The 27,022-nt window shown below is 45.6% G+C and overlaps 1 protein-coding gene across 1 annotated transcript in view; it reads left to right on the top strand.

The window, feature by feature from the left end:
* Positions 1 to 1,065: 1,065 nt before the first annotated feature.
* Positions 1,066 to 27,022, top strand: part of NKD1 (NKD inhibitor of Wnt signaling pathway 1) — an 87,632-nt gene continuing 61,675 nt past the window's right edge. The window contains exons 1-4 of the mRNA XM_087971480.1: positions 1,066 to 1,773; positions 2,022 to 2,099; positions 2,352 to 2,384; positions 2,725 to 2,867. Of these exons, the coding sequence (XP_087827606.1) occupies positions 2,075 to 2,099; positions 2,352 to 2,384; positions 2,725 to 2,867 (201 nt within the window). The 5' untranslated portion in view covers positions 1,066 to 1,773; positions 2,022 to 2,074. The remainder of the gene's footprint in view (positions 1,774 to 2,021; positions 2,100 to 2,351; positions 2,385 to 2,724; positions 2,868 to 27,022) is intronic.

The raw sequence follows: 27,022 nt of genomic DNA, 5'->3' as shown, positions 1-27,022 counted from the left end.
AAACTCTGCACACTTTCAAGGAACCAGGATTTCACAGTCTAGAGAATCTCCCCACTGGGGAGCCCCTTTTCTCCAAACATATGAAGAACGGTAACAGGAACTGGGCCTGGCTAGTCTAGGGAAGAGAAGGACCAGGGGAGACAGGAGAGCAGTCTTCCAATATTTGAGGGGCTGCCACAGGGAGGAGGAAGGAGTCAAGCTATTTTCTAAAGGCCAGACAAGGAATAATGGATGGGAACTGAACAAGGAGAGATTCAACCTGGAAATAAGGAGGAATTTTCTGACAGGGAGAACAATCAACTCATGGAAAAAGAAGTTGCCTTCAGAAGTTAGGGGAGCTTCATCCCTGGAGGCTTTCAAGAAGAGACTGGACTGCCATCTATCAGAAATGGTGTAGGTGTGTAAGGGTCTCCTGCTTGGGCTGGACTAGATGACCTCCAAGGTCCTTTCCAACTCTGTTAAAAGTCTGCCAGAGAAGCGGGCAAAGAGACCGGAGAAGATGTTCTTCCCACGACCGTGCGCTCCGCACGGGGAGGGGAGGAAAGGGGGCGAGTTTCCAAACCAGCCCCTCGGGCCAAAGAGCAACCGGGGTGCGCCCTGCCCGATCCCCACTGGCGGAGGGGAGGTGGGGGAGAGAAGGGAACCAAAAGGAGGAGAAAAACCCTGCCGTCTCCAGCGCAGGCGGCCGGGGCGGCGAGTTGGCGCTTCCCTCCTTCCCTGCCTGCTGCCTTCCTTCCTTCTTTTCCTCCGTGACTCTGGGTTCTGCTGCCTGAGCCTGGCTGGAAATGAAATACCTCAAAGCCGCCGCCGCCGCCGCCGCTCCTTTTATTTCAGGAGGGCTGGGTGGCTGCTTCCCCCCCCCCTCCTCCTCCTCCTGGTTTTTTTTTTTTTTTTGGAGACTCCAAAAGAGCCCTTTCATGTGCCGCCCGCCTCCAATCGGCATCCAGAGGTTGCCTGCAAGTGGTCTAATCTCCATGAGGTGTCAATCACGGCCCCTGGTGGGTGCAGGAAAGTCGTAACCGCCTCTCTCTTTGGGAAGGGAAAAAGGCGGGGGGGCGACGAAGGGAGAGAGAGAGAGAGACTCGAGTGGCAGGAGAGAGAGAAGGAAAGAGGGAAAGAAAGAACAGAGAGAGAGAGAGAGACTGGAGTGGGACGAGAGAGGGAGAGAGGAATAGAAAGAAGAGAGAGAGAGAGAGAGACTTGAGTGGTAAACGAGAGTCGAATACTGAAGCAGCAAAGGGAGGGAGAGAGAAATAGAAAGGGGGGGAGTGGTAGGAGAGAGAGAGAGAGAGACAGAAAGAGAGAGGGGGGAAAGAAGAGAGAGAAAGGGAAAGAAGAGAGGGAAAGAAGAAAGTGAGAGACTCAAGTGGCAGGAAAGAGAGAGAGAGAGAGAGACAGAAAGAGATAGAGAGAGACAGAAAGAGGGAGGGAGAGGGGGAAAGAAGAGAGAAAAAGGGAAAGAGAGGGAAAGAGAGAGGGAAAGAAGAGAGAGAGAGACTCTTGTGGCAGGAAAGAGAGAGAGAGACAGAAAGAGAGAGAGAGAGGGGGAGGGGAAAAGAGAGAGAAAAGGGAAAGAAGAGGAGAGAGAGTCGAATAGCAGGAGAGAGGGAGGGAGAGAGGAATAGAAAGAAGAGAAACAGAGAGACAGACGCGCAGCTGCTGCTGCCGCCGCCGCCGCCCGAGCGCTCCGGTCTCTCCGGGCTGCTCCCGCCGCCGCCGGATGGAAGAAGCGGCCGCCACTCGCCCCTTCGCCTTCTTGCCCCCTCCTCGCGAGTAAGCCCCGCAGGGCGAGGAAGGAAGCGCGTGGGTTGCTAAAACGGGGCGAGGGCGAGTAGGAGCTGCCGCCGTCGCCGTCGCCGCCGCCAAGGAGCCGCCGGCTGCAACCGGGACTCGGAGCCAGCTTCCCCGCTGCCTGACTTAGGGGACCCCTCCCCGCTCTCCCCCAAATCGCCGGGGCGGAGGGAGCGAGAAGGCGGGACACCCCCCCACCCCACCCATCACCACTCTCCCTCCTTCCCCAGCGCCGGCCGTCACCCTCTCCAATGCCATCGCGGGCGCCGAGCCGGGCAGAGCGATGGGGAAACTTCACTCCAAGCACGGTGAGGAGTTGCGAAGTTGCTGGCGGGGTGGAGTGGGTGGAAAAGGGGGGGGGGGGTGGAAGGGGGGTATCCCACGAGCCGGACTGGGGAGCGCCGGAGAGATCTAGGGCAGAGGGAGGGGAGCTGAACAGCTCTGGAGAAGCGAAGCCCCAGATGGGATCTAACCATCCCCCTTTTTTTTCTCCTTTCCCCCTTCCCTTTCTTTGAATCCGTCCCTCTTCTCTGCTTTTGGCCCCACTGGATCTCCTCTAGCTGCGGCTTGCAAACCTCGAGAAAGCCCCGAAGGTAAGAGGAGGGGGGCTTGAGGAGGGGGCTCTCTCTCTCTCTCTCTCTCCGGGTTGCGGACCCTCCCCAGCTTTTCCCGGCCAGGAGCTTGGGAGCGCGTCCGCCCTCGGAGCAGCTGCTGGAGCAGAGGAGGAAAACTTTGCGCGCCGCATTCCCGAATGAGTGGCCGGTTTTTTGGGTGTGTGTGTGTGTGTGCTGCCCGGTGTCCCGTCCCCCTAAGGGTGGAAGGAGGCTGCGAGGCGGTGGGGGTGGGGGTGGGACGCTTGGGGTGTGTGTCAAGGGAGGAAAGGGGGCTCCCCCCACCCACGTTTCCCCTCCGTTTTGCTCTGCCTCCCTCCAGGTGATAGCTTCGCCGTGAACGCCTCGCTGGTGCGGAAAGGGCTGGAGGAATGGCCGGCGAACCCCAAAGGCTCTGAGGGCGGCGGCTTGGGGATCCCGCAGGGCTGCCCCCATCGGGCATTTGGCAAGTGGTCCGGCCCCAGGGTGAGTCTTTGCCTCCCCCGCTCCTTCGGCAACTCCGTCCGGGCTCGAGGGGAGCGGACCAAGCCGCTCGCGAGCGCTCGCTTGCAAATGGCTCGGCCGGGTAATCTTTAGGGCGCGTTGGGGAGAGAGAAGAGGGGGGCGCTTTTTCCCCCCTCTCCCCCTTCTTTTCGGGGGGGTGGGGCAGGAGGTTTGGGCCAAGGGGCTCCTGTCTCTTTCTGAATGTGGGAGGCAGAGGAAGGGTCTCTGAATTATGTCTGTGTGTGTGTGTGGCGGGAACGACGCCGGAATCCGCATGACTTTTGCTGAGCTGCCCGGGAATGGGAGTTACATCTTAAGGGTTGCTCACCCTGTTTGTATCCTCAACTGCCTCTGTACTTTCCCCTACTCTGGTACCCTCCCGCGATGGGGACCACATCTCCCATCATCCTTGACAAGGGAAGACGGTTTCCTCCTTATTAAAGTTCAGTACCCTCCTGCGATGGGAACTACAACTCCCATCATCCTTGACAGGGGGAAGATGGTTTTTCACTTCCATGTGTGTTAAGTGTGAAGGAGGTGTGTTTGTGTTTATTTTCATGGTCATAATGTGCACTGAAAATGGGGTTTGATTTCGGTCTTTGATTTCGTCTGTAAGAGGTGCCATGACAATAAAAGTAAAGTAAACTAAACTCCTTATTAAAGTTTGGTACCCACCTACGATGGGAAGGACAACTCCCATCATCCTTGACATGGGAAGGTGGTTTCCTCTGAGCTGCTGCTCCTTATTAAAGTTCTCGACCCTTTGGATGCCCTTCCTAGGTTTTTGACTTCAGTTCCTTTAGCCTAGTCCAAGAGAATAAGGTCCCCAGTCCTACAAGAGACCAGGATAAAAGGAGGTTGCTTTCCCCCCTGTTGTGGCTTGGCTGGTGATGCCCCCTTTGGTCCTTCTCCTTGTGGCTTGGCTGCTGAAAGCTCCCGAGAATGTTTGGAGGGGGCCAGTTCCAGTTCTGTGTTGTCTTCTTTGGCTGGGACTTCTTGATGGGCCCCTGCAAAGGGGAGAATAGAAAGGGAAGAGGTCTCCTCTGATCTTCCAGATGTTGCGCTGAGTTGCTCGTGCTTATTCTTGACTCGCTTGCTTGGCCTCTTGGCGGTGCAGTGCGACTGAAACCGTGGCTGGCTTGTAAACCGTGTTTGCAGGCTGAGTTCCCACCAACAAGGGCAGCCAGTGGTTGAATCCACAAGGCTGAATGAAACGTGGCTCGTGAATGTAGCTCCCTGTTGAAGGTTCCCTTTCATTTCCAGCAGCCTTCAGCCTCACCTTTTGGATTCTGTCTTCTGTTAGTTTCACATATACAGTTAGTCCTCCATTTACGACCGCAATTGAACCCTGTTGCTGAGTGAGACAAGACGTTAAGTGAGTTTTGCTCCATTTTGCGACTTTTCTTGCCACAGAGGAGGTTTAAGCGAATCCATGCACTTGTTAAGTTAGTCACAGGGTTGTTGAGTGAAATCTGGCTTCACCCTGGACTTTGCTGGTTAGAAGGTCACAACAGGGAATCACATATGTCTCCAGGACACTGCAACCGTCATAAGTATGAATCAGTTGCCAGGCTGTTCTGAACTTTGATCCTATGACTATGGGGAAGGCTACAAGGTTGTAAGTGTGAAAAGTGATCCTAAGTCACTTTTTTTTTCAGTGCCATAACTTGGAAGGGTCACTAAATGAACTGCTGTAAATTCAGGACTACAGTTCCCATCACTTTGAGTTTCACGCTGGCTGAGGATGATGAGAGCTTAATCCTACACATCAGAGGAATGTCAAGTTGGAGAAGGCTGCGATAGAACAACAGTGCCAAAAACGCTGTTTCTACAAAACTGCTGTTAAGGCTTGCAATAAGTTTTAAGACCTTTGCTTTGCTCCTCCTAGGAGTTTGCAAAGTGCTTTGCAGATGGGCTACTTTGTGTGAATAAATAGGTGCCAAAATGCGCGGGTGGGAAAATACGGCCCCATGATCAAGCAGGTATTTGTTTGAATCTCTCTTCCCCAATTTGCAAAAATAGCAAATGTGTTTTCCTGAACATCTGGAATTTAGTTGGCTTTCCCCCTGCTTCCAAAAGAGTTAAGACAAGAAAGGATTTTTTTTTTTAAAAAAATTTAATTTGGAGGAACCCTTGGATTCTTATGTCAAGATGGAGAAGCAGTTGCCATCCAGATGTTGCCAAACTCGAGTTTCTGTCATCCTTTTTTGATAGGCGGTTGCCTGGGACTGTTGGGAATTGAAGTTCATCAACATCTGGAGGGCTGCATGTTTTCCCACCCTTGCTGTAAGAGGCCTTGTCGTGTGTATGCTTCAAGAAAGTCTGGAGATAATGTATTGTTTGTACCCTGATAATTGAAGGGTTATAATTTTTCCCCCACCCCTAAAATATGTTCATGCATGACAAACTGAGGGTTTTAAAGCAGCTTTAGAGGTGTCCCTCCAAGTTTCTGAATCTATGTCTGTTTTTTAAAAAGCTGATATTGATTATTTGCAGCTGGAAACCATGTTTCCCCCAAGCTTTCTGGTCTGGTCTGGAGACAGCTCGTACTGTGGCCGTCCGTAAGAGATTCCCCAGGCATTTGAAACTTAAAATATGCATGCATGAGTTTTTAGAGAGGGTGGGGAGTTAGTGAAATCTGGTGCCTCATGATGTCATCATGCAAACGAGGGGAATTATGCAGATGGCCTCATTTATATGGTGCTGATGTCATCAGGCATGCAAATATGCAGCTGCTTAGCTTAAGTTCATTTGACCTTGTTTAAGAGCATAAGAACAAGTAGTTGTCGACTTACAACATTTCATTTGGTGGCCTTCAAAGCTACAATGGCACTGACTTCCGTCTATTTTTCACACTTACCATCTTTGTAGCATCCCCCATGATCACTTGTGTCATGCCCCTGTTGGAATCTGATTCCGAGGGGGAGGTCAAACAGCTGACGGAGTGGGAGTGTGATTCCGCTGGCTGTGGAGGAAACTGGGGAAGGGCACAATCCGGCTAGGCATTCAGAGGAAGACCCAGGGCCACCCCCTCTTCATCCACGCAGGGAGGACCGGAGAAGGGAACAACATGGGTTACGGGGGAGAAAAAGGCCCCGATTCCCTTCATTAGTTGCAGCTGGGAAAACAGGATATAAAGGATGTTTGTGCATAGCACCTTGCTGGAAGCAAAGCGTGAATTATTTTGGTTTGTCAAGTCTTATCTGGGTTCTGGTGTCTTCCCAAATGTGTGTGTTTCGCTATCTTTTGACGTCTTAAATTCCTTATCCTGCCTGGTCTCGTTAATTGCTGCAGCGTGGTTTGTGTTGGTTTTTGTTTATAACCTATATGTACTTTGGGTTTGAACTGAGTTTCTTTCCTTTAAAAACAATTCTTGGGAGATATTTTTTTTTCTTCAACTGATGATAACTGGACCTTGGGGGCCAAGTTGGAGGAATTAAAGGGACTTTACCAACTTTTGTGACTTCGTTGCTTTTGTGCCACGCCCCCTTGGGTCATCACAATGTGATCAGAATTCAGATGCTTGGCACCTGGCTCATACTTACGACCGTTGCTGTGTCCCAAGGTCATGTGATTTCCCTTTTGCGACCTTTGGACAAGTGAAATCAATGGGGAAGCCGTGTGACTAACGTAATGGCTTCAGGGATTCACTGAACAACTGGGACAAGAAAACCCAGGGGCAAGACTCACTTAACAAGTATCTCACTTAACAAGTATCTCACTTAACAATGGAAATTTGTGGTCATAAATTGAGGACTACCTGTATCTTTGGTGGCGGTGATGATGGATTGTGGATGGATGGATGGATGGATGGATAGATAGATAGATAGATAGATAGATAGATGATAGATAGGCAGGTAGGCAGGTAGGCAGGTAGGCAGGTAGATAGAGATTTTCCTTTAATAACTTTAAAGATGGTAGGACCTATTCTGCAATATATGCAAAATTGCAGAGCTGTCACTTTCATTCAGACAATGTGGAAGTTTGGTTCTTTACCAAACAATTCCATTGTGGATTGTTTACAGAAGAGGCGGTGTGGTTTAGTAGTTTTTAAGATGTTGGGTTGGATCTGGGGAGATATTTTTGCATACCCATTTAGACTCCAGTGGCAATCATCCAATAATTGTGCATAATTTTATGCATATCTGGAAGGATTGTTCCTTCCTAAGACACTGTGAGCTTATCTGAATAATCCTTGATTAGGGTTTAGCTTTTGTAACTTCCGAGGCTTTTTTTGTTTCTGTTCTTGGAAGCTTCATCTTGATGGTGGACCATATATTTGATAGGAGGAATCAGTGACTGGGCTCGAGAACTCTCTTAAAGGTGGTTGCTAAATTAATCCAATGTCCCAAGGATGCTTTTCTTAAAGAAGCAACTGGACTTGCTTGTTTTTCTTTGAAGACATTTCGCTTCTCATCCAAGAAGCTTCTCCAGCTCTGACTGGATAGTGGGGAATGGAAAGATTGATCTTCCTTGCAGACAGCTGGTCATTTGCATTCTTTCAGAGGGTCATTGAGGCCACTTGGAGGTTTATCTGTGTCCTCAGGGTCACTGGTTCCTGTAGTCTGCAATTTTTTCTTTCTCTGGAAATCCATTCCTAACTTTCACACCATTGAAAGGGTGATCACCCCAAATTGTATAGCTAAAAGTCTGTAGAGATTCTCAGTCCTCCAGGTCATGGTTCTCCTAAAGGTGCTTTTTTTCAAGAGGCAACTGAACTTTCTTGTTTTTTTTCTTTTTTCTGTCCTTTTTTCTGAGACGTTTCGTTTCTCATCCAAGAAGCTTCTTCAGTTCAGAATCGAAGCTTCGTGGATGAGAAGCAAAACGTCTTCAAAGAAAAACAAAGCCCAGTTGCCTCCAGAAAAAAAAGCACCTTTGGGACAACCATGACCCGGAGGACTGAAAATCTCCATAGACAATTAATCCAATGATCTCTCTCTCTCTCTCTCTCTCTCTCTCTGTGTGTGTGTGTGTGTGCCTTCAAGTCAACATTCACTCCTGGCAGCTGCCTGGGCTAGTTCCCTGCAGCTTTCTGGCAAGTTTTTTTCAGAAATGGTTTGCCATTGTCTTAGCTACCTAGAGCTGACACAGAGTGAGTGGCCCAAAGTCACCCAGCTGGCTTTGTGCATAAGGCAGGACTAGAATTCACAGACTCCTCATTTCTAACCTGGTGCCTTAACATAGGATAGGATAGGATAGGATAGGATAGGATAGGATAGAATAGAATAGAATAGAATAGAATAGAATAGAATAGAATAGAATAGAATAGAATAGAATAGAATAGAATAGAATAGAATAGAATAGAATTCTTTTATTGGCCAAGCATGATTGGACACACAAGGAATTTGTCTTTGGTGCAAATGCTCTCAATGTAAATGAAAGAAAAGATATATTTGTCAAGAGTCAAGAATCATAAGGTACAACACTTAATAATAGTCATAGGGTACAATAAGCAATCAAATAATACTAGGAAAAAAATGATATAGATCTTAAGGGTACAAGTGACAAAGTTACAGTCCCACAAGTCGGAGAGGATGGGTGATAAGGAGTGATGAGAAGATTAATAGTAATAGTAGTGCAGACTTTGTAAATAATTGGACAGTTTTGAGGGAATTAGTTGTTTAGCAGAGTGATGGCATTCAGGGAAAAAACTGTCCTTGTATCTATTTGTTCTGGTGTGCAGTGCTGTAGAGCGTCGTTTTGAGGGAAGGAGTTGAAACGGTTTATGTCCAGGATGTGAGGGGTCTGTAGATATTTTCACAGCCCTCTTTTTGACTCCTGCAGTATACAGGTCCTCGATTGAAGGCAGGTTGGTAGCAATTGTTTTTTCTGCAGTCCTAATTACCCTCTGAAGTCTGTGTCTGTCCTGTTGGGTTGCAGAGCCAAACCAGTTATAGAGGTGCAGATGACAGACTCAATAATTCCTCTGTAGAACTGGATCAGCAGCTCCTTGGGCAATTTGAGCTTTCTGAGTTGGCGCAGAAAGAACATTCTTTGTTGTGCTTTCTTGATGACATTTTTGATGTTAGGTGTCCATTTTAGGTCTTGTGATATGATAGAACCTAGACATTTGAACATTATACCCTAACTGCTCCCAAAGGTGCTTTTTCAAAAGGCAGCTGGCCTCTCTTGATATTTTTCCTTGAAAACATTTCGCTTCTCATCCAAGAACTGAAGAAGCTTCTTGGATGAGAAGCAAAACATTTTCAAGGAAAAACAACAACAAAGAAAGTCCAGTTGCCTCTTGAAAAAAGCACCTTTGAGACAACCACGGACCTGGATCTCCCTAGACATTTACACCAAACTGTTTTTCCTCATCCATGATTAGTGTAACACACTTAAAAAGGCTGAGTTTGCACGAGGTGATAAACTTAAAACAACAACAACAACCCCAGTGTATCCAAGGTTAATTCTAATCAAGCTTAACATGGTGTTAATGGAGATGTTTAGGACTTTAGGGACTTGCTAAATTTGTTGGGCAAACCCATTAGTAGACATGCCATGTTGGGAATTTAATTCACTATCTCAAATTTTCCTAAGCAACCCTGATGAGCAAATAAATCATGTGCTGGATTTTGTAACATGGTTCCTTCATCATGATGGGAAACCAGGCCTCTGTGGTGTAGCAGGATGACTCCAGCGATCTCGGGAAAGGATTGTGGTCATCTCCGACTTAAGTGGTTGATAAATTAGGGACTTGCCGTATCTTGAAGAAATCTATCTATATATAAGCAAAATACCACTCACACATCATCACAAAATCTCCAGAACCGTAAAACCTACAAACTTGAAGTTTGGCATGTATGTTCCTCTTGGCTTCTAGGTGCTACTAAGAAAGGATTTTTCAAAATGACCATCAGAGCATTAGTATTTCATATATTATTATTAACATGCTCTGATGCTAAGGAGTTCTACTCCCCCTCCCCACCTGAAAAGAAATCTGTTCCAAAGGCAAAACACAAGCAGAGGAGAGGAGTTTCAGTTTCAGTTTTAGTCTCACAGCACCAAGTAGCTTTAGTACAGAACAGTTGAGCTAAGCCACGCCCAGGCTCCTTGTTGTCTCCTTCCTCACACAGCAAATACTGTTTCAGTTTCTAAACAGCCCTCAACTCTCTCACATGCTGACAGGATGCTAGCCAGATGAATACTGATAGGCAGAGGCAGAATTTCCCCCCTTATTTTCCTCCCCAAAAACTAAGCCTGACCACATAGTTTCATAGTGAAGCACGGGTATCAAGCTAGTCGTATATAGAGCTAGTCGTATATAACACTTATGATCATTGCAACATCCTCATAGTCACATGATCCTGACCAATAGAGATATTGAACAGCATATTTCAGTTCTTGCTGTCAAAGTAGATGATCTGATAAGAGAATTACCCAGTGACTTTCACACCACTAGTCTTTGGTTCTAAAATATGGCACACAGTTCTTCTAAGGGAAATGCTATGTTTGTTGAGGGTTGGTGAACAATTCTTTTGAGCAAGCTTGTTTTACCTGATTTGAAAGTAAGTTGAGAAATACATCTTGAATGACGTGTCCTATGTGGACCGCAAGGAATGTATATATTTTACTCTGTTCTTCACTACTTTCTTGAGATGAAAGATCTGATCTCGTTCACTGTCTGCAGATCTTTGGTTCCAGATATTTTTTTGGAGAATATCCATTCAAAAATGCGTATAAAGAAAGTGTGGTGGACTAGACCAATGTGCTGGTGGTGTGTGTCTGTTTTTTTTTTTTTTTTTAAAGGGGTTTAAATTATTTACTGTTCAATTGCCTTTTTCTGGTGTTTGAAGTTTCAGTCATACTGTGGGGTTGGGAGGAACTGAATTGCTCAATAACCCAGCAGAAAGCTGGAATCCGTGGCGATTATTCTCAGAGGATAAGTTCAGTGTAGTTACAAACCATAAAGGTGTAGAAAGCACCTAGCATCTCTGTGCAATTTTGCTCTGGAGGCCAGGAGAGAGCTGGGTTGCAAAATTTGGCAGAGTTGAGTTTAAAGAGGCACCGGATGGAGTGCCTCAAGAAGAGATGTTGATCTGCATTTATTTGGGTGTGTTTTCTGGATTGTTCATATCTGATGGGGCTGCTTGTATAATTTGGATCTTGGCAAGCCTTACGAGAAGGGTTCTTGTGTTTACTCTCTACTTTAAAAGAGAATGATATGCTTGTGAGAACAGACTGTAAACAGTAATAATTGAGACTGATTACGGGTGAGTCAGAAAGGCAAAATAAAGGGAATGTTCCTTTTGAATTGGACTGAGTGCCTGGTGATTTCACAGTCACATTTATGTAACTTCCTTGGCAAAGTGTGTGGAAGAAGGTTAATGCTCCTTTAATTTAGAATCCTATCTCTCAACCTTGGCGATAGGAAGATGAATAGTCTTCAACCCCCAGAATGAAGCCAGCAGAATGGGCAATTGAATTGAAGTTCACCCAGATTGAGAAACATGATTTAGGAAGTTACTTCAATTTCCTGATTGGGCTCTAACTCTGATATTATTGATGGTTTACTATCCAGGTGTTAAGCAGCTCCAATCCTATAGAGAGGTCAGGTAAGTTTAGGCGCATTTGGGATGTAAAGAAACCGATAAGAAGGGATATTTGGAACATGACTATGACATATGCAAGGGCCAAAGACTGAAGAATCGGAATAGTAGCCTAACAGATATGGAAGGGACCATATCTTGGAGGTCTTCTAGCCCAGTGGTTGCCAACTAGTGGGCTGGGACAACTGGTGGTCCACAAGAAAATTTTGGTGGTCTGCAGAGAAATGTCCCCCCCAAAGCAATTAATCCAGGCTGCATGGGAACACAAGGCTGCGCCGCCCACATGGCCCGCCCACCCACTGGCCGAGTGCAAACCTTACCTTGAGTAGAGCCACGCAAGGTGGAACTGGAACTGGTGGGGGAGGGAAATCCGCCCCAGGGTGGCTTGCTGACATGGGTGGGAAAGTCGGTCCCATATTCCAGAGCTGCAATTGTCAAGGACTGGCCTTTGGTCATCCCAGAGCAGCTGCTCCTCCACCCGGGTGCGCCGGCCTGCCATGGACTGGAGGAGCTGCTCCGGGATGACCAAAGGGCCAGTCCTGTGACAACTGCAGCTCTGGAATATGGGACCGACTTTCCCACCAACGTCAGCAAGCCACCGTCAGTCAAAATTCATATTAGCGGTCTGCGGGATTTAAAATTATGAGTTTGCTGGTCCCTGAGGTCCAAAAGGTTGGCGACCCCTGGTCTAGTCCAACCCACTGCCCAAGCAGAAGGCCCTACACCATTTTCAGACAAATGGTTATCCCATCTCTTCTTAAAAACTTCCAGTAATGGAGCACCCACAATTTCTGAAGGCAAGTCCTTCCACTGATTCATTGTTCTGTCAGGAAATTTCTCCTTACGTTCCTTAAGTTGGTTCTCTTCTTGATTAGTTTCCATCCATCAGCTCAGGAAAAAACAAGGGCTAGGGGAAAATCTGTATATTGTATCCATTTGTGTACACAAAGCTAAATGAGGTGGCTGGATGGACCTCATGCCTAAATTTGGAGTTACTCGTCATTTGATTGTAGTGGGTAAATTGTAGCAATAGCGATATAATCAGAAAACCATGGTTTATATAACTGCGCTCACTCATTTAGTTTTTCTTTCCCTCCCTCTACAATTGAAGAGAGTCACTTCAAAGGGGAAAAATATGTTCCTAATAAACCAAGATCAAAATGATCTTGGACATAACGACTGAGCTCCAATATCATAACTCTTCCCCCTTCAAAATCAAAACAGCCTTCCTCTCTCTAAAATTAAAAAAAAAAAAAAAAAGAACCCAACTTTTGGCCCGAGAAGAAAACTGGAATGCTGGAAATCGAAACTGTTTGTCTGGGAGTCCATCCTTTTCAAGATCCGTGGCTTCGTTTTCATGTTTAAAATCTAATCTTCGCACCCGAGAGTGTGTGTCTTGTCGGAAATGGGATTTTCCTTTTTTCAAGAGGGCCAACGGAACGGCGACGCTTGTGCGAGCGAAACACCTTGCATGGCTTTAAAGCCTCATCCTAAAATTTGCTTCTTCAGCAACGGAGGGGATGAGAGAAATGCTGTGCAGGCATTTACGCTCAAGTTTATTCGTGGAAAGCTGCCTTTGTGTAGATCCAGCCGCCACAGTGGAGAGCCCAGAGCTGCTTAAATAGGGGGGCTGTTTTTATAGCCTCCTCCTTTGCCTTCCCAGAGATGTTAGGATGGCTTTTTATGGCTTCCTTTGAACTTGGCTTCGGAAGGGAGGGGAGGAAGGAGGGGGGGGGGAAGAGAGAAGTGTGGGGGCCCCGCTGGAGCATTGAAACTTTTGTAAGGGCTGATGCTGGCTTCAGGAGAAGAGAAGCATCCATGCAGTGATGATCTTTTAAAACAAAACAGAGCATTCACCGAGGCCACCTCCTGCCAGTCTAGCCACTGGCCTTTATAGAAATCCTGGAAAAGGGCACGGCTTAGGTTTCCTGCAAGCGTGCTTCAAAACCTGGTTTGAAAAGTAAACTGCAGATGTTCGGGGGGCTGGTAGAGGTTTTTTTTTCCCCTTCCCCCTTTTTTTTTTCTTTTGGTCTGGGTGGTTTATTTTCTTTCAAGGCACTGGCAAACGAGACAGTTCCTGCTGTGGGAGCCTGGGGCTCCGCTTTTCCTGGTTCTCGCGAAGCCAGAAGGCTGAAACCAAAGAGAGACTGAAAAAGCAAGCTCTTGGATCGCTCCCTGGCAGGGATGAGACTCTGGGGCTCAAGTTGCTAGTCCGTTGGGTCGCTTTTACTAGGGAGCGTGGTTAAAAGACAGCAGCCTAGGAAGCTGGAGACTGTGACTTCTTGTCCTGCCTTAGGCACGGAAGCCAGCTGGGTGACTTTGGGCCAGTCACCAGGAGACGGTGAGTTCTAGTCCCACTTTAGCCATGAAAGCCAGCTGGGTGACTTTGGGCCAGTCACCAGGAGACGGTGAGTTCTAGTCCCACTTTAGCCATGAAAGCCAGCTGGGTGACTTTGGGCCAGTCACCAGGAGACTGTGAGTTCTAGTCCCTTCTTAGGCACAAAAGCCAACTGGGTGACTTTGGGCCAGTCACCAGGAGACGGTGAGTTCTAGTCCCACTTTAGCCATGAAAGCCAGCTGGGTGACTTTGGGCCGGTCACCAGGAGATGGGGAGTTCTAGTCCCTTCTTAGGCACAAAAGCCAACTGGGTGACTTTGGGCCAGTCACCAGGAGACGGTGAGTTCTAGTCCCACTTTAGCCATGAAAGCCAGTCGGGTGACTTTGGGCCAATCACCAGGAGACTGTGAGTTCTAGTCCCACTTTAGCCATGAAAGCCAGCTGGGTGACTTTGGGCCAACCCCTCTCTCTCAGCCCGGTCCACCTCTCTTTCAGTCCAACCCATCTGTTGTTAGGGGAAAATAGGAAGAAAGAATTATTGGATATATTCATTGCCTTGAATTATTTATAGTTTTTAAAAATTATTACTCCTCCCTCCCTTCTTGTTCCCATTTTGTCCCTGCCCGTTGAGCCAGGAGAAGGGCAGCTTGGTCTTCTGAATTCATGCAAGCTGCCTAAGTGGCTAGATACTGGTGCCAAAACTCTGTAAGCTGCTTTCTCTATGATGGGGATGAAACCCCCCCCTCCCATGGGCTAAACGACCTGGAACATGCATGTTCACTTCCCCTGATCACGTGGCAGTCGATAAACCTTGATGTCCTGCAGATGTTTCGAATGCCAGTTCTCGCCAGTCCTGCAGCCAGCATTTCCAGGGGCAAAGGACAATGAAAGTTGTCACCCAAACACCACACCAGGCTGTCTGTCCCTGACATAATAGCAATTTAAGGCGGGGCTTCATTTCTCTACCCCGCCTGATTACTTTGGCCCAGATTCCACCAATCGTGTGCTCTGCTTTTTCCCATTATGTTAACACACAGCCGTTATTTTGCTCATCCTCGCTTGCAAAAGTCAGGCAGAAGGCTCTGAAGTCACCACTAGGAGGGCAGCTTGCCAACTTCCTCCAAATTCTGATTGGCCAAGAGAATTCCAGCACTAAATGTGCTAAAAAGTAGGAAAGCACGTGCAGTCTTGTTTACCTGTGGCAGGTGTCTCGGGTTTTCAGAGCCTTCTTCCTGGAGGTGATTATTATTTTTCTTTTATGTTAAACTTGATCAGTCTTCCTAAAGCTTTCTTGGTCCTCGTGTCTTTATCACCATGGGTATTTGGAGTTTAAGGGATGCACCAGAACAGCATTTTTCCACGTTTGGCCACCCTTGAAGATGTGTAGACTTCAACTCCCAGAATTCCCCAGCAAGCGTGCAAGCTGAGGAATCCTGGGATTTGAAATTCACACATCTTTAAGCAGCCAAGCTTAAGAAACACTACATTAGAAGAGCCATCCTGTTTTGCTCAGAAAGAAGCAAGTGGGGACAGAGTGTGTTGTGCGGCTGCTGGAAAAATTGCCCTGGATTCTGTATACAGATGCAGATTTAACAGAGTTGGAAGGGAGCTTGTAGGTCATTTAGTCCTACCCCCGCCCAAGCAGACCCTACACCATTTCTGACAGCCTCTTCTTGAAAGCCTCCAGTGATAAAGTTCCCACAACTTCTGAAGGCAACTTCTTGTTCCATGGGTTGATTGTTCTCACTGTCAGAAAAATTCTCCTTATTTCCAGGTTGAATCTCTCCTGGATCAGTTTCCATCCATTATTCCTTGTCTGGCCTTCAGGTTCCTTGGAAAATAGCTTGACCCCTTCCTCCTCTCTGGGGCAGCCCCTCAAATATTGGAAGACCGCTATTGTGTCTCCCCTGGTCCTTCTCTTCCCTAAACTAGCCATGCCCAGTTCCTGCAACCGTTCTTCATATGTTTTAGTCTCCAGTCCTCTAATCATCCTGGCTGCCCTTCTCTGCACTTGTTCTAGAGTCTCAACATCTTTTTTATAGTGTGGTGACCTAAACTGGATGCATACTTTAGGTGTGGTCTTACTAAGGCTTTATAGAGTGGTATTAGTACCTCCCTTGATCTTCATTGTATCCCTCTGTTAATGTAACCTAGGATTGCGTTGGCTTTTTTGGCTGCTGTACACTGCTGGCTCCTATTTAGCTGGTTGTCCACTAAGACTCCAAGATCCCTCTCACAATTACTGCTGATAAGTCTAGTTTCACCCAGTCTATACGTGTCCTTTTTTTTTCTTCTTGCCTAAGACTTTTAATTTTCTCTACATTGAATTTCATCTCATTCGATAGGGCCCAGTGTTCCAGTTTAACGTATACTTTACATTAAAATAGAAGTAGCATTCTGGTCCTCATGGTGGCAAATTAAAAAGAATAGGCCATTTGTTTTTGTTTTAAGGTGAAAAGGCTAGAAAGCAGAGCAGAAAAGGGCCTTTTGGGAAGTGGCAGGCTCGGATATGATGTTGCTTCTGGCTCCACCTCACCCTTTTCAGGAGGTGTGTAGATTTCTCACTGGCTTCTGGGCTGGGCTGAGCAGGGAGCACTCCTTGCATGTCCGGAATTTGACTGGGAAATGAAATGCTTCAGCCAGATCGCATCCTTCAACGGTGCATAACGTGCGAAGGCGCCATCCTTTAAAAAAAAAAACGGGGGGAGGGGGCGTCTGACCTTACCAATTCTAAGGAGACCCCCCCCCCGTCTGTAGATGGAAACATTTACACCAAGCCTGGAAATAAATTCTGTTTGAGGCCTTTCCGCACACACGCTGCCTTCGCCTGGAGGGATCAGTGATGGTTTATAACAAACTTAAGACTCTGTTGAAAATCTGAAGTGGGAAACTTTTGCATTCTGCCTTCCTCAAAGGGGGAGGAAGAAAAAAAAAAAAGAAGAGGAGAGAGAGTGATTTTTTTCCTCTCTACTGACATGCTGGACACTTAAGTGTTCACCGCTGTTCTCATCGGTGGTTGATAATGGCTTGGAGGAAACTAACTTAGGAACACCGTCGCCATCCTGAGTCAGAAGCGGTACAATCGATGGTGGTTTAGTTGAAGGTCATTTGAAAACACCTGTTATGTCTAGTTTCTAGCCATTCAAAACACTGGCCTTTGTCTACCTGGGACAAACTCCAAAAATCAAGTCAAAGGTACCCTGAATTTTTTCTAAATCAGGGCGTCTCCAACCTTGGCAACTTTCAGACTTGTGGATTTAAATCCTGCCTTGAGCTACCCACGTTTTCTCCACATCTGACCCCAGGTTAGCTCCGAGGCTATTGCCACCAGTCTCTCTCTCTCTCTCTCTCTCTGTCTGTCCCTCTCCCTCCCCTCCCTCCCTCCCTCCCTCCCAGAGCATAACCTGTTTCTGACCATCTCTGCTCAGAGGTTCTGAGCTTGGGGAGGATTAGGGCGCAGGGAAGTCCCCCATTAAAGCCTGATTCTCTGATTTCAAGATATGGGGAAGGAAAACTCATGCACAAGTGTTTGATCTACGGGTGATGCTGCACACACCATTGCTGGGATCAGCTCGGGAGGAAAGAGCGAGAACAAAGGACCACCCTGCAGGAGAAATGGGACCAGGGGGGGGAGATGTTCTGGAGGTCCTTTCATCTGCCGGGTGATGTGTGTTCGGTGGAGGAAACTTGCACACCCTTTCCTGCTTTTCTTATCTGCGGGGTTACAGATAAATACAGATGAACAGAGTTGGAAGGGACCTTGTAGGTCATTTAGTCCAACCTGCCACCCAAGCAGGAGACCCTACACCATTTCTGACAGTCCAGTCTCCTTAAAAGCTTCCAGGGATGAAGCTCCCACAACTTCTGTTCCATGGGTTGGTTGTTCTCATTTTCAGAAAAGTTCTCCTTATTTCCAGGTTAAATCTCTTCTTCGGTTTCCATCCATTATTCCTTGTCTGGCCTTCAGGTGTTTTAGAAAATAGCTTGACCCCCTTCCTTTCTGTGGCAGTCCCTTAAACATTGGAAGACTCTGCTATCCTGTCTCCCCTGGTCCTTCTCTTCACTAGACTAGCCAGGTCCAGTTCCTGTAACTGTTCTTCATATGTTTTAGCCTCCAGTCCCCTCATCATCCTGGTTGCTCTTCTCTGTACTTTTTTCTAGAGTCTCAGCATCTTTTTTATAGTGTGGTGACCAAAATTGGATACAGTACTCTAGGTGTGGTCTTACTAAGGCTTTATAATGGTATTAGTATCTCCCTTGATCTTCATTGTATCCCTCTGTTAATGCAGCTTAGGATTGCATTAGCTTTTTTGGCTGTTGCTGCACACGGCTGGCTCATCTTTTTAGCTGGTTGTCCACTAAGACCCCAAGATCCCTCTCAGGAGGAGGAGGAAGAAAAGGCGTGGAGCCCCTTGCAGATAACTTACCACAGCAGCTTCTTTGGTGGAGAAAAAAACAGAGAGACCAAGGGTGTGGCTGTTCTTTGGCCAGGAAAAATGGCAAAACGAGAGAGGACCACTGGATCCAACTACAACTATAGGAGAACCAGTTATTTAGGGAGGCGGGGAGGAAGTGGGCTGGGTTGTTCTTCAAGCTCAGAGAGCATCCAGGACCCCACAGTTCAATCCTGAGCTTGCAAATACCAACAGTCGACTCCCCAAATTTATGTTGCAAATTTATGAGAAATTTTATTGAGTGAGTTTTGCCCCATTTTTCTGGCCACCGTCGTTGAGTGAATCCCTGCAGTTGTTAAATTAGTAACGTCATTAAGTGAATCTGGCTTCCCCACTAACTTTGCTTGTCAGAAAGTTGCAGTAGAGGATCACATGATCCCACGACCATCATAGGTATAAACCAGTTGCCAAGTGGCTGAATTTTGGTCACGTGACCACAAGGAAGCTGCAACGGTCATAAGTATGAAAAACAGTCCTAAGTCACTTTGTACGGTGTTGTCGTAACTTCGAACAGCTGGAAAGCAAATGGTTACCACCCATTATTTTTTTTTAAAAAAAACTGGCTTTATATACTGAATTGATTCATACTCCATTCAGTGGTGGGATTCATTTTTTTTACTACCGGTTCTGTGGGTGTGGCTTGGCTTGGTGGGCGTGGCTTGGTGGGTGTGGCAGGGGAAGGTTACTGCAAAATCCTGTTCCCTCCCCACCCCACTAACCTGCTTTCCAGCTCTGTTCTCCTGTGCAGGGCAACCAAAGAAGGCCCAGCCGATCAGATGGGACTCAATGGGAGGCAGAGAATAAATGGGGTTGGCAAGGCCAGTCAGAGGTGGGATTTGCCGGTTCTCCAAACTACTCAAAATTTCTGCTACTGGTTCTCCAGAACTGGTCAGAACCGGCTGAATACCACCTCTGGCTCCATCACGGTCTGGGTTACATTTTCTGCAAAGCTTTTAGGAAGACGTTTCCTAATGGTGTGGGTATTGTTTCAAAATGGGTCCCCTTCAGCACCAGTTGTGCTGTAAATGAATCCCTTGCCATTTTGAGAGCCAGGCTCATGAAAAGCGTCGTGTAAACCCAAATGGGAGCTTTGCTTAATTCAGTCTGACTTCACTATGTCTGGGTTTGGCTTGGATCTTAACTTTTGTCCCAGGCATGTGGACTCAATGTGAGGCACTGAAAGATGTTATTTTTTGTTTTGTTTTGAGGCTAAATGAGCACAGAGTATCTAACCGAAGTTTATATCAGCTTGATTCATATAAACAAACAATTTAAGGCTACTTTTAAAAGGCTAAAAATCTGTAGAGATTCTCAGTCCAAATTGCTTTTGTTTTTCCAGGAGGCAACTGGACTTTCTTGCTTTTTTCTTTGAAGACATTTTGCTTCTCATCCAAGAAGCTTCTTCAGCTCTGACAGGATGGTGGGATAGGCTTTTAACAGGATGGCCTTTTAAAAGATCTCTAAGATCTTTTGAAGCCATTCTTTTAATTTGCAAGGGATGGGATTATTTTTGTAGTCAGATTGCTAGATAGTTGTTTTTTCTTTTCTTCCTCCCTTGAAATTCAAGCTGCAGGGCAAATGTCTGAATGGGACTAAATTGAAGGTTTGTTTGTCTGTTTTGTTTTTATCTCGCCATGTAGATTTGTGGGACATGCACTTTGACTTTGCATAGGACAGTTTTTTGGGGGGGTATTTTTATTTCCATAACAAAGTCCATTTCAAAAGTAGGAGATCACCTGAAAGAAAGTAGGAGATTGCCTGAAAGAAATTCTCAAAGCAGAGGAAGACACACACACACAAAAAAAAAACCTCCGAAGCCTCTTTTGCGGTGGAAGAAACTTTTTGAGAAATTGCAGGGCCAACTGGAAAGCGGCCTTCCCTCTTTCATCTCTTTGCAATCCGATAGTGGTGGAAAAAAATAATAATAATCTGGGATCGGCGCCAGATCCTGAGCAGATTTATATTGTGGCTTATCCTTTGAACCTTCAGAAGGCTTGGAGCTTCTTTCTCCCAAAGTCATTCCGGAGTCTCGGCATGGACAGGTGGTCCATCGGTTTTGCAAAATGCTTCTTGCATTCTGGACACAATTCCCGGAGAAGCTTTTGGCCAGCCGATAAATCTTAAGTAATCCCTGGAGGGTCTTTTGAGACCTGCTAAACAAGGTGGCACTCTAAAGGCCACGCCCCTCCCACCCCAAAACAAAAGATAATTACTCATGCCAATAATCTCCTCTAACAAATGTGTTTAGGGAAAGCGTTCATTAGATCTTAGAAGAGATGTTCAAAGGGTTTAGCTTGCTGGGTGAACCAGGCCACCTTCTCTCGTAGTGTTCTGACCTAGACCTTCCCAAGATCGTGAAGCCGGCTCCCCGTCCCGATAAAACCCCTTTTATTTAAGTTAAAAGGAATTCCTCTCTCCAGCAAAGTCCCAGCAAACGGTCTTTCAAGAGATTTCACAACTACAGATCTTTATCAGGCTTGGAGAGTTGCCAGGCTTATATCTTCCAAGCGCCATGCTGTAGCAGAAATTACTTGGCAAGGAATCAGGAACAGATCTTCACCCTAACGAATTGAACTAATTGTCTCCTGCAAACATCACTCCCCTTTCGCTCCTCTTTATTCCCTGTGGGAGGGGCCATTCACCATCCACCTGAGCCTTTACTCCTGAGTCGACCCTTGTTCCTGAACTGTTCCCTTCTCCTGACAGCTCTGTGCATGTGCACACTGGGAACAGGCTCCAGCTGTTCTTCTGCCCCACTGATCTCTGACTCCGAAGGCAGCTGATAACTGTCGGATGACCCTGGCCCCATCTCTGCCTCCGATGCAGAGCCCTCATCAGAGCCTTCCTCAGACTCCAGGACTGGCCCATGTTCTTCCCCAACCTCCTCACTGTCCAAGTCTGTAACCAGCTCAGCTGGCCGCTGGTGGGTCACAACACCTAGGTTGACTTGCAGTCTCTGGGGGCACCAATGGATGTCTACTTCAGAGTCTACCAGGCTCTCTGGACCACTGGATTTTTATTTGGAAGGGCAGAAGAGACCTTGTGACCTTTACTTCCAGTCCAGAGTCTATAGATGTTCTACATGCTTCTATAGATCTTCTAAATCACGGGTGGGCAACTATCGCCCCTTTATGTCCAACTGACTATGGCGCAGGGATTCTGGGAGTTGAAAACCACAGGTCATAAAGGGGCCATAGTTGTGCACCCCAATTCTGAATGGTTCCAGTTCAAGGCTTCGTTGAGAAGGATGCCCACCTGCCCAGAGCTGGGAGGGAGAACTATCTGGAGGAAAAATGTGAATATCAACCTCACAACGTATTTCATAGGTATTTTGTGCCTGACTGCGACCCAAAAGCAGCCATCTGGGAATAGCCAAGCTCCCTTCCTTAAAGGATAGTCATTTTGTGTACATCCCAAGAGATGTTTCCCAAGCTCTGTGTGTGCCCCAAAGTTGACAAATCTTGTAGAGCGTGGTCTTCTTTGGAGAAAAACGAGGATATCATCTTAACTGCCTCAAGAGTCAAGACATGATTTGAAATCAGACAACTATCCAGTAAAGTTCTTAGGTCCGCTCCAAGGGCACAAATACACATTTTTTGACTTCCTATCAGGCAAGGTGCGTACAAGATTAGAATCAGAAAATAGATCAGAAGCAAGAAATAAAGGAAATTATTTGTCTTGACATTGGCATCTATTGAGTTAGAAGGTTACAAAGCCGGAGTTATCTGCAGATGTTGCAATCAAGACTCTTCATGGTGCTAAATAGCTTCAGAAGACATCTAGGATTGTAGACATTCAAAAAAACAACAACACTGTGGCTTAATTAACATGTCAATGTTGGTTTAGCATGATGTCTGAAATAGCTCAACGTGCTCTTATCCTTTATGACTTGTCAGCTAGTTTTCATTGTCTAGAATGATTTTCTGGTTTGCACAGACACTAAGTGTTCTCCAACATCCAGGGGTTTGGTACTGTTGTGGCCCAGCGGCGGCTGACAAGAGTTGGCAGCAGAGTCGGAGAGTAGCAAGGAGGTTGGGAAGGAACCTGGGCCAGTCTTGGAGGCTGAGCGGGACTTGGAATGAGGGCTCTGCATCAGAGGCAGAAATGTGGCCAGGACAGGCTTGTAGTCATCAGCTGTCTTCAGACTCAGACAGCAATGAGGCGGGAGAGTTTCTGGAACCAGTTCCCAGCCTGTGCATGCTCAGGGCTACCAGAAGACAAGAACAATTGAGAAAGCAGGGTCGACTCAGGAGTAAGGCCACACCTCAGAGATGATTGGCCTCTCCCCTAGGACATAAAAAAGGAGCAAACAGGATGTGAGCTTTTGCAGGAAGCAATTACTTTGTCTGGTCGATTCAAGCTTTGAAAAGGTCTCTTTGATTCTGTCAAGTTTGGCCTTGCCCTGTGCTTGGCAATTAGTTCCCTGGCAGCTTTCCAACTTGCGATAAGATGGGTGTTTATAAACATTCCCCTGAAAGACTGTTTGTGAAGCCTTGCAGGCGGTGAATGAATATAATTCACAGCCATGGAAATAAGAGGTTTTGCTGGTACTTTCATGTCCCCAAAGTTCCTGGGACAAGCAGTTCAACACTACAAAGGCTTCCATGCAAAGTTAGTCTATTGGATTTTATTAGGCATCCTCAAAGTATAACTCACAGTTATGTTGAGATTCATCTAATGTCCAATCTTTGCCTCAATACTATGAAAAGATGGTTATTTTTTATCCCATAGTGTTTATAGCAAAGGAAAACTCCAGCACGATGCTGGGTTCCAGGTAAGAATGCCCAAAAACCTCCCCCAGCCCAACCAGAGATCAAGTCAGTGACAAATCAGGATTGCAGATGTGACCACATGACATGAACTACATCTCCCATGAGTTATTAACTACATTTCCCATGAAGCATTCCCTTAAGGGAGCAGCTCTCTTTCCTAAACTAAGTATATACTGTCTAACCAGCACAGGGGTATTGTTGAAGTTACTCAATGGACAGGCCACAGGTGATCTCGGAGCAAAATGTGGTTCAAACAGCCTATCCCACACTTTCATGAGTGGATCCTGCCTGGACAATGTTTTGCTAACTTCAAAGGGCTTTCTAGGCTGGCTCTGAGCCTCTAGACCTTTTGTTTTGTTCAGCTCATGACCGTGTGTGATTTGGTGGAGGTATGCAATGTTTTTCTTGAAACAGCCCTTGCCTACGTCGAGATGAACTTGATTTCTCTCACGCTCCAAAGTTTTTAAACACAAAGGTATAATGTAGGGTCAGGCTTTGTCCGCTTTAAACTTTTTAAGAGAAAGGTTTATGATGTACTTCAAACAGAGGAACATTTTATAAAGGAGAGAAATAGGAAGAAGAACGATCTTGCCAAGCCTCCTTTTTCATTCCCACCATGCTTAGAGAATTCTTAAGTTGGAGAGCCAATGGACTTTTCTTTGCCAGCTATTCACAGATGGAACGATTCATGTTTTGATTTAGTTGCTTTCATCAGGGTTTTAAACTCCAGCTAGACTTTGTTTGAAGCAAATTACAGGCAGGGAAGGGAGTAAACTGGGAAAGCTGTATGGCTTCTATTCTTCCGTTGGATTTGAGCCGTCAAAGTAGAGTCGGAATGAAACTCTAGTCTATGTTCAGATTGGGTTATCCAAAGGAAATCTGGAATAGAATAGAAAATAGAATAGAATAGGGAATAGAATACTAGAATAGAATAGAATAAGGAATAGAATAGAATAGGGAATAGAATAGAAAATAGAATAGAATAGGGAATAGAATAGAATAGAATAAGGAATAGAATAGAATAGGGAATAGAATAGAATAGGGAATAGAATAGAAAATAGAATAGAATAGAATAGGGAATAGAATAGAAAATAGAATACAATAGAATAGGGAATAGAATAGAATAAAGAATAGAATAGGGAATAGAATAGAATAGAATAAGAATAGAATAGAATAGGGAATAGAATAGATTAAAGAATAGAATGGGAATAGAATAGAATAGAATAAGGAATAGAATAGAATAAGGAATAGAATGGGAAAGAGAATAGAATAGAGAATAGAATGGAATAAGGAATAGAATAGAAAATAGAACAGAATAGGGAATAGAATAAGGAATAGAATAGGGAATAGAATAGAATAAAGAATAGAACAAGGAGTAGAGTAGAATAGAATAGAATAGAATAGAATAGAATAGAATAGAATAGAACAGAGTTGGAAGGGACCTTGGAGGTCTTCTAGTCTAACCTCCTGCTTAGTCAGGAAACCCTAAACTCTATACCATTTCAGACAAAGGGTTATCCAATCTCCAATCCAATTCAAATCTTCTGGTTCTAATTTCATGAAAGGCCGGGTCCATGTTTTAAGGAGAACCAGGGAGGGGTATGTGTTTCAAGAGTAAATCTAGATGGGTAGGGAGGCTGGTAACCAAACCGTAGAAGGAATAGTTGAATAAGTTGAAGATAGCACATTAAGCTCCATGGAGAGGAAGAACGAAGGGAAGAATTAAAGGAGGCCTTCAGGTATCTGGCTGTCGAACAGGAGAGTTCCCCTGGCTGGGGAATTCTGGGAGTTGAAATCCGCACATCTTTAAAGTCACTTGTTTGCAAGGACGGTGATTTTATTTTATTTTCCTCCAGCCCCTTTTCTGATGCACTGTTGTTTGTCTGTTCTGTCTTTTGTCTGACTGAGGGGATCAGTGTCGGTTGCATTTGAAGTTTGTTGATTTTTATCAGGCCTCAATTCCGCGGTGCTCCTAAGGCATCCCATACGGCAAATGTGTCTGACTCAGAAATCACATCTTAAGAAAACAAAATTAGAAAAAGGAAACACAGGACTATAATCATGATACAGAATAAATAAAGAATCCTTTATTGGTCAAGCGTAATTGGACACACAAGGAATTTGTCTTGGTGTAAACACTCTCAGTGCACATAAAAGAAAAAAATAGAAAAGAAAGTCAAGAATCATCAGGTACAACAATGATAGTCATAGGGTACAATAAGCAATCCAATCATACTAGGAAACAGTCAATATGAATCGTAAGGATGCAAGCGACAAAGTTACAGTCATACAGTCACAAGTGGGAGGGAATGGGTGACAAGGAGTGATGAGAAGATTAATAGTGATAGCAGTGCAGACTTTGTAAATAGTTGAACAGTGTTGTGGGAATTATTTGTTTAGCAGAGTGATGGTGTTCGGGGAAAAACCTGTCCTTGTGTCTAGTTGTTCTGGTGTGCAGTGCTCGATAGCCTTGTTTTGAGGGAAGGAGTTGAAACAGTTGATGTCCAGGATGTGAGGAGTCTGTAAATACTTTCATAGCCCCCTTTTTGACTCATGCAGCATACAGGTCCCCCATGGAAGGCAGGTTGGTAGTAATTGTTGTTCTGCAGTCCTAATTATCCTCTGAAGTCTGTGTCTGTCCTGTTGGGTTGCAGAACCAAACCAGACGGTTATAGAGGTGCAGATGACAGACTCAATAATTCCTCTGTAGAACTGGACATAAGGAATTCAAACATCGGAGCAGCTTTTTTTTTTACTTTCTATCTAGAAAGGTTGTGTCTTGGAAATGGCAGCTAACACGTAAACCAAATCTGTAGGAATCATTTGGTTGCGTAGAGTCCTCGACGTACAGCCATAATTAGCCCAGAATTAGAGTTGTAAGGCATAGTTGTTAAGTGGATCACCTTGAGGCAAATGTCACACTCGTTAAGCAAATGCAAACTTCAAACAAACCAAATTTTCATTAATGGCCTTTTTTTTTTTTTTTTGCCAGAAATGGGAAATTAAAAGTCCTGAAATCTGCAAAAGACCCTAAAAATCACGGTCATGTGACCACAGCATGCTGTAAACAGTCATAAATAAACAGCATTCAAAAATCTGATCCCACAACTCAACACAATTCTCTTTTGCCCTAAAAATCCTGCCTTAAAGGTTAGGAGACAGAATTGTTAGGTTCCCATGGAGCCTCAAAAGTTTTAAAAACCCGTCTTGAAAATAACCAAATGACCTTCTCTGGAAAGTTATTCTTGGCAGCTGGGAGTTTTTAACTTGTTGACTTGCCTTAAATGAAATGTGTGTCAAAATGTTTGCAAAAGAATTCAAATGGGAGGCTCCATGTCTCTGTCTGTGTGTCTCTCTCTCTCTGTGTGCGTGTGTATGTGTAGCTTTTGGGTTTACGCTGGGCTTTAGAAGAACTCAGATAACAGATAATCAGAGTTGGAAGGGACCTTATAGGTCATCGAATCCAACCCCCCCACCCCCACCCAAGTGGGAGACTACCCCATTTCTGACAAATGGCAGTCCAATCTCTTCTTGAAAGTCTCAAGTGATGGCCCTCCCATTAGAAGAACTGGGGTGGGCTGGGGTCCACGGGGGGTCTCTTTGTATTACCAGGATAAGAGGCACGTCGAGTCTTCTCCAGAGTCTGCAAAGTGTCAACAGTAAAAATGTAAAAAATGCATTTATTAAATGCAAAGATACATTTATTAAATGTAATTTTTGCGCTGCTGCTTCTAACCTGAGTTGCAAGCACAATAGGCCGCTTTGAGGCATCCATCACTCTTTCCCAGGGACATTAATGGGAAAGGTTTAGTTGTGATGGGCTCCTTTTCGAATGGGTTTTAACAAAGCTCTTCGGGAGTAGCTTAATTAGAATATGGACCCATAATGAAGATGGGCCTGTTAACTTACAATACACAGGAACTAAGAGCAAACAGGTTCAATTTGTCACTTTTCCCCTATTATTTTAAACACAGAACCATTTGCTTTAAATTATGAAAACTAGCTTGACTAGCTGGTTTGGAAAG

The sequence above is a fragment of the Notechis scutatus genome, chromosome 9, assembly GCF_049901735.1.
Source record: "Notechis scutatus isolate UNSWTSFEM ecotype Mainland chromosome 9, rNotScu1.2, whole genome shotgun sequence".
Lineage (NCBI taxonomy): Eukaryota > Metazoa > Chordata > Lepidosauria > Squamata > Elapidae > Notechis > Notechis scutatus.
Note: the sequence above shows the minus strand (reverse complement) of the source record. Positions and strands in the feature narration are given on the sequence as shown.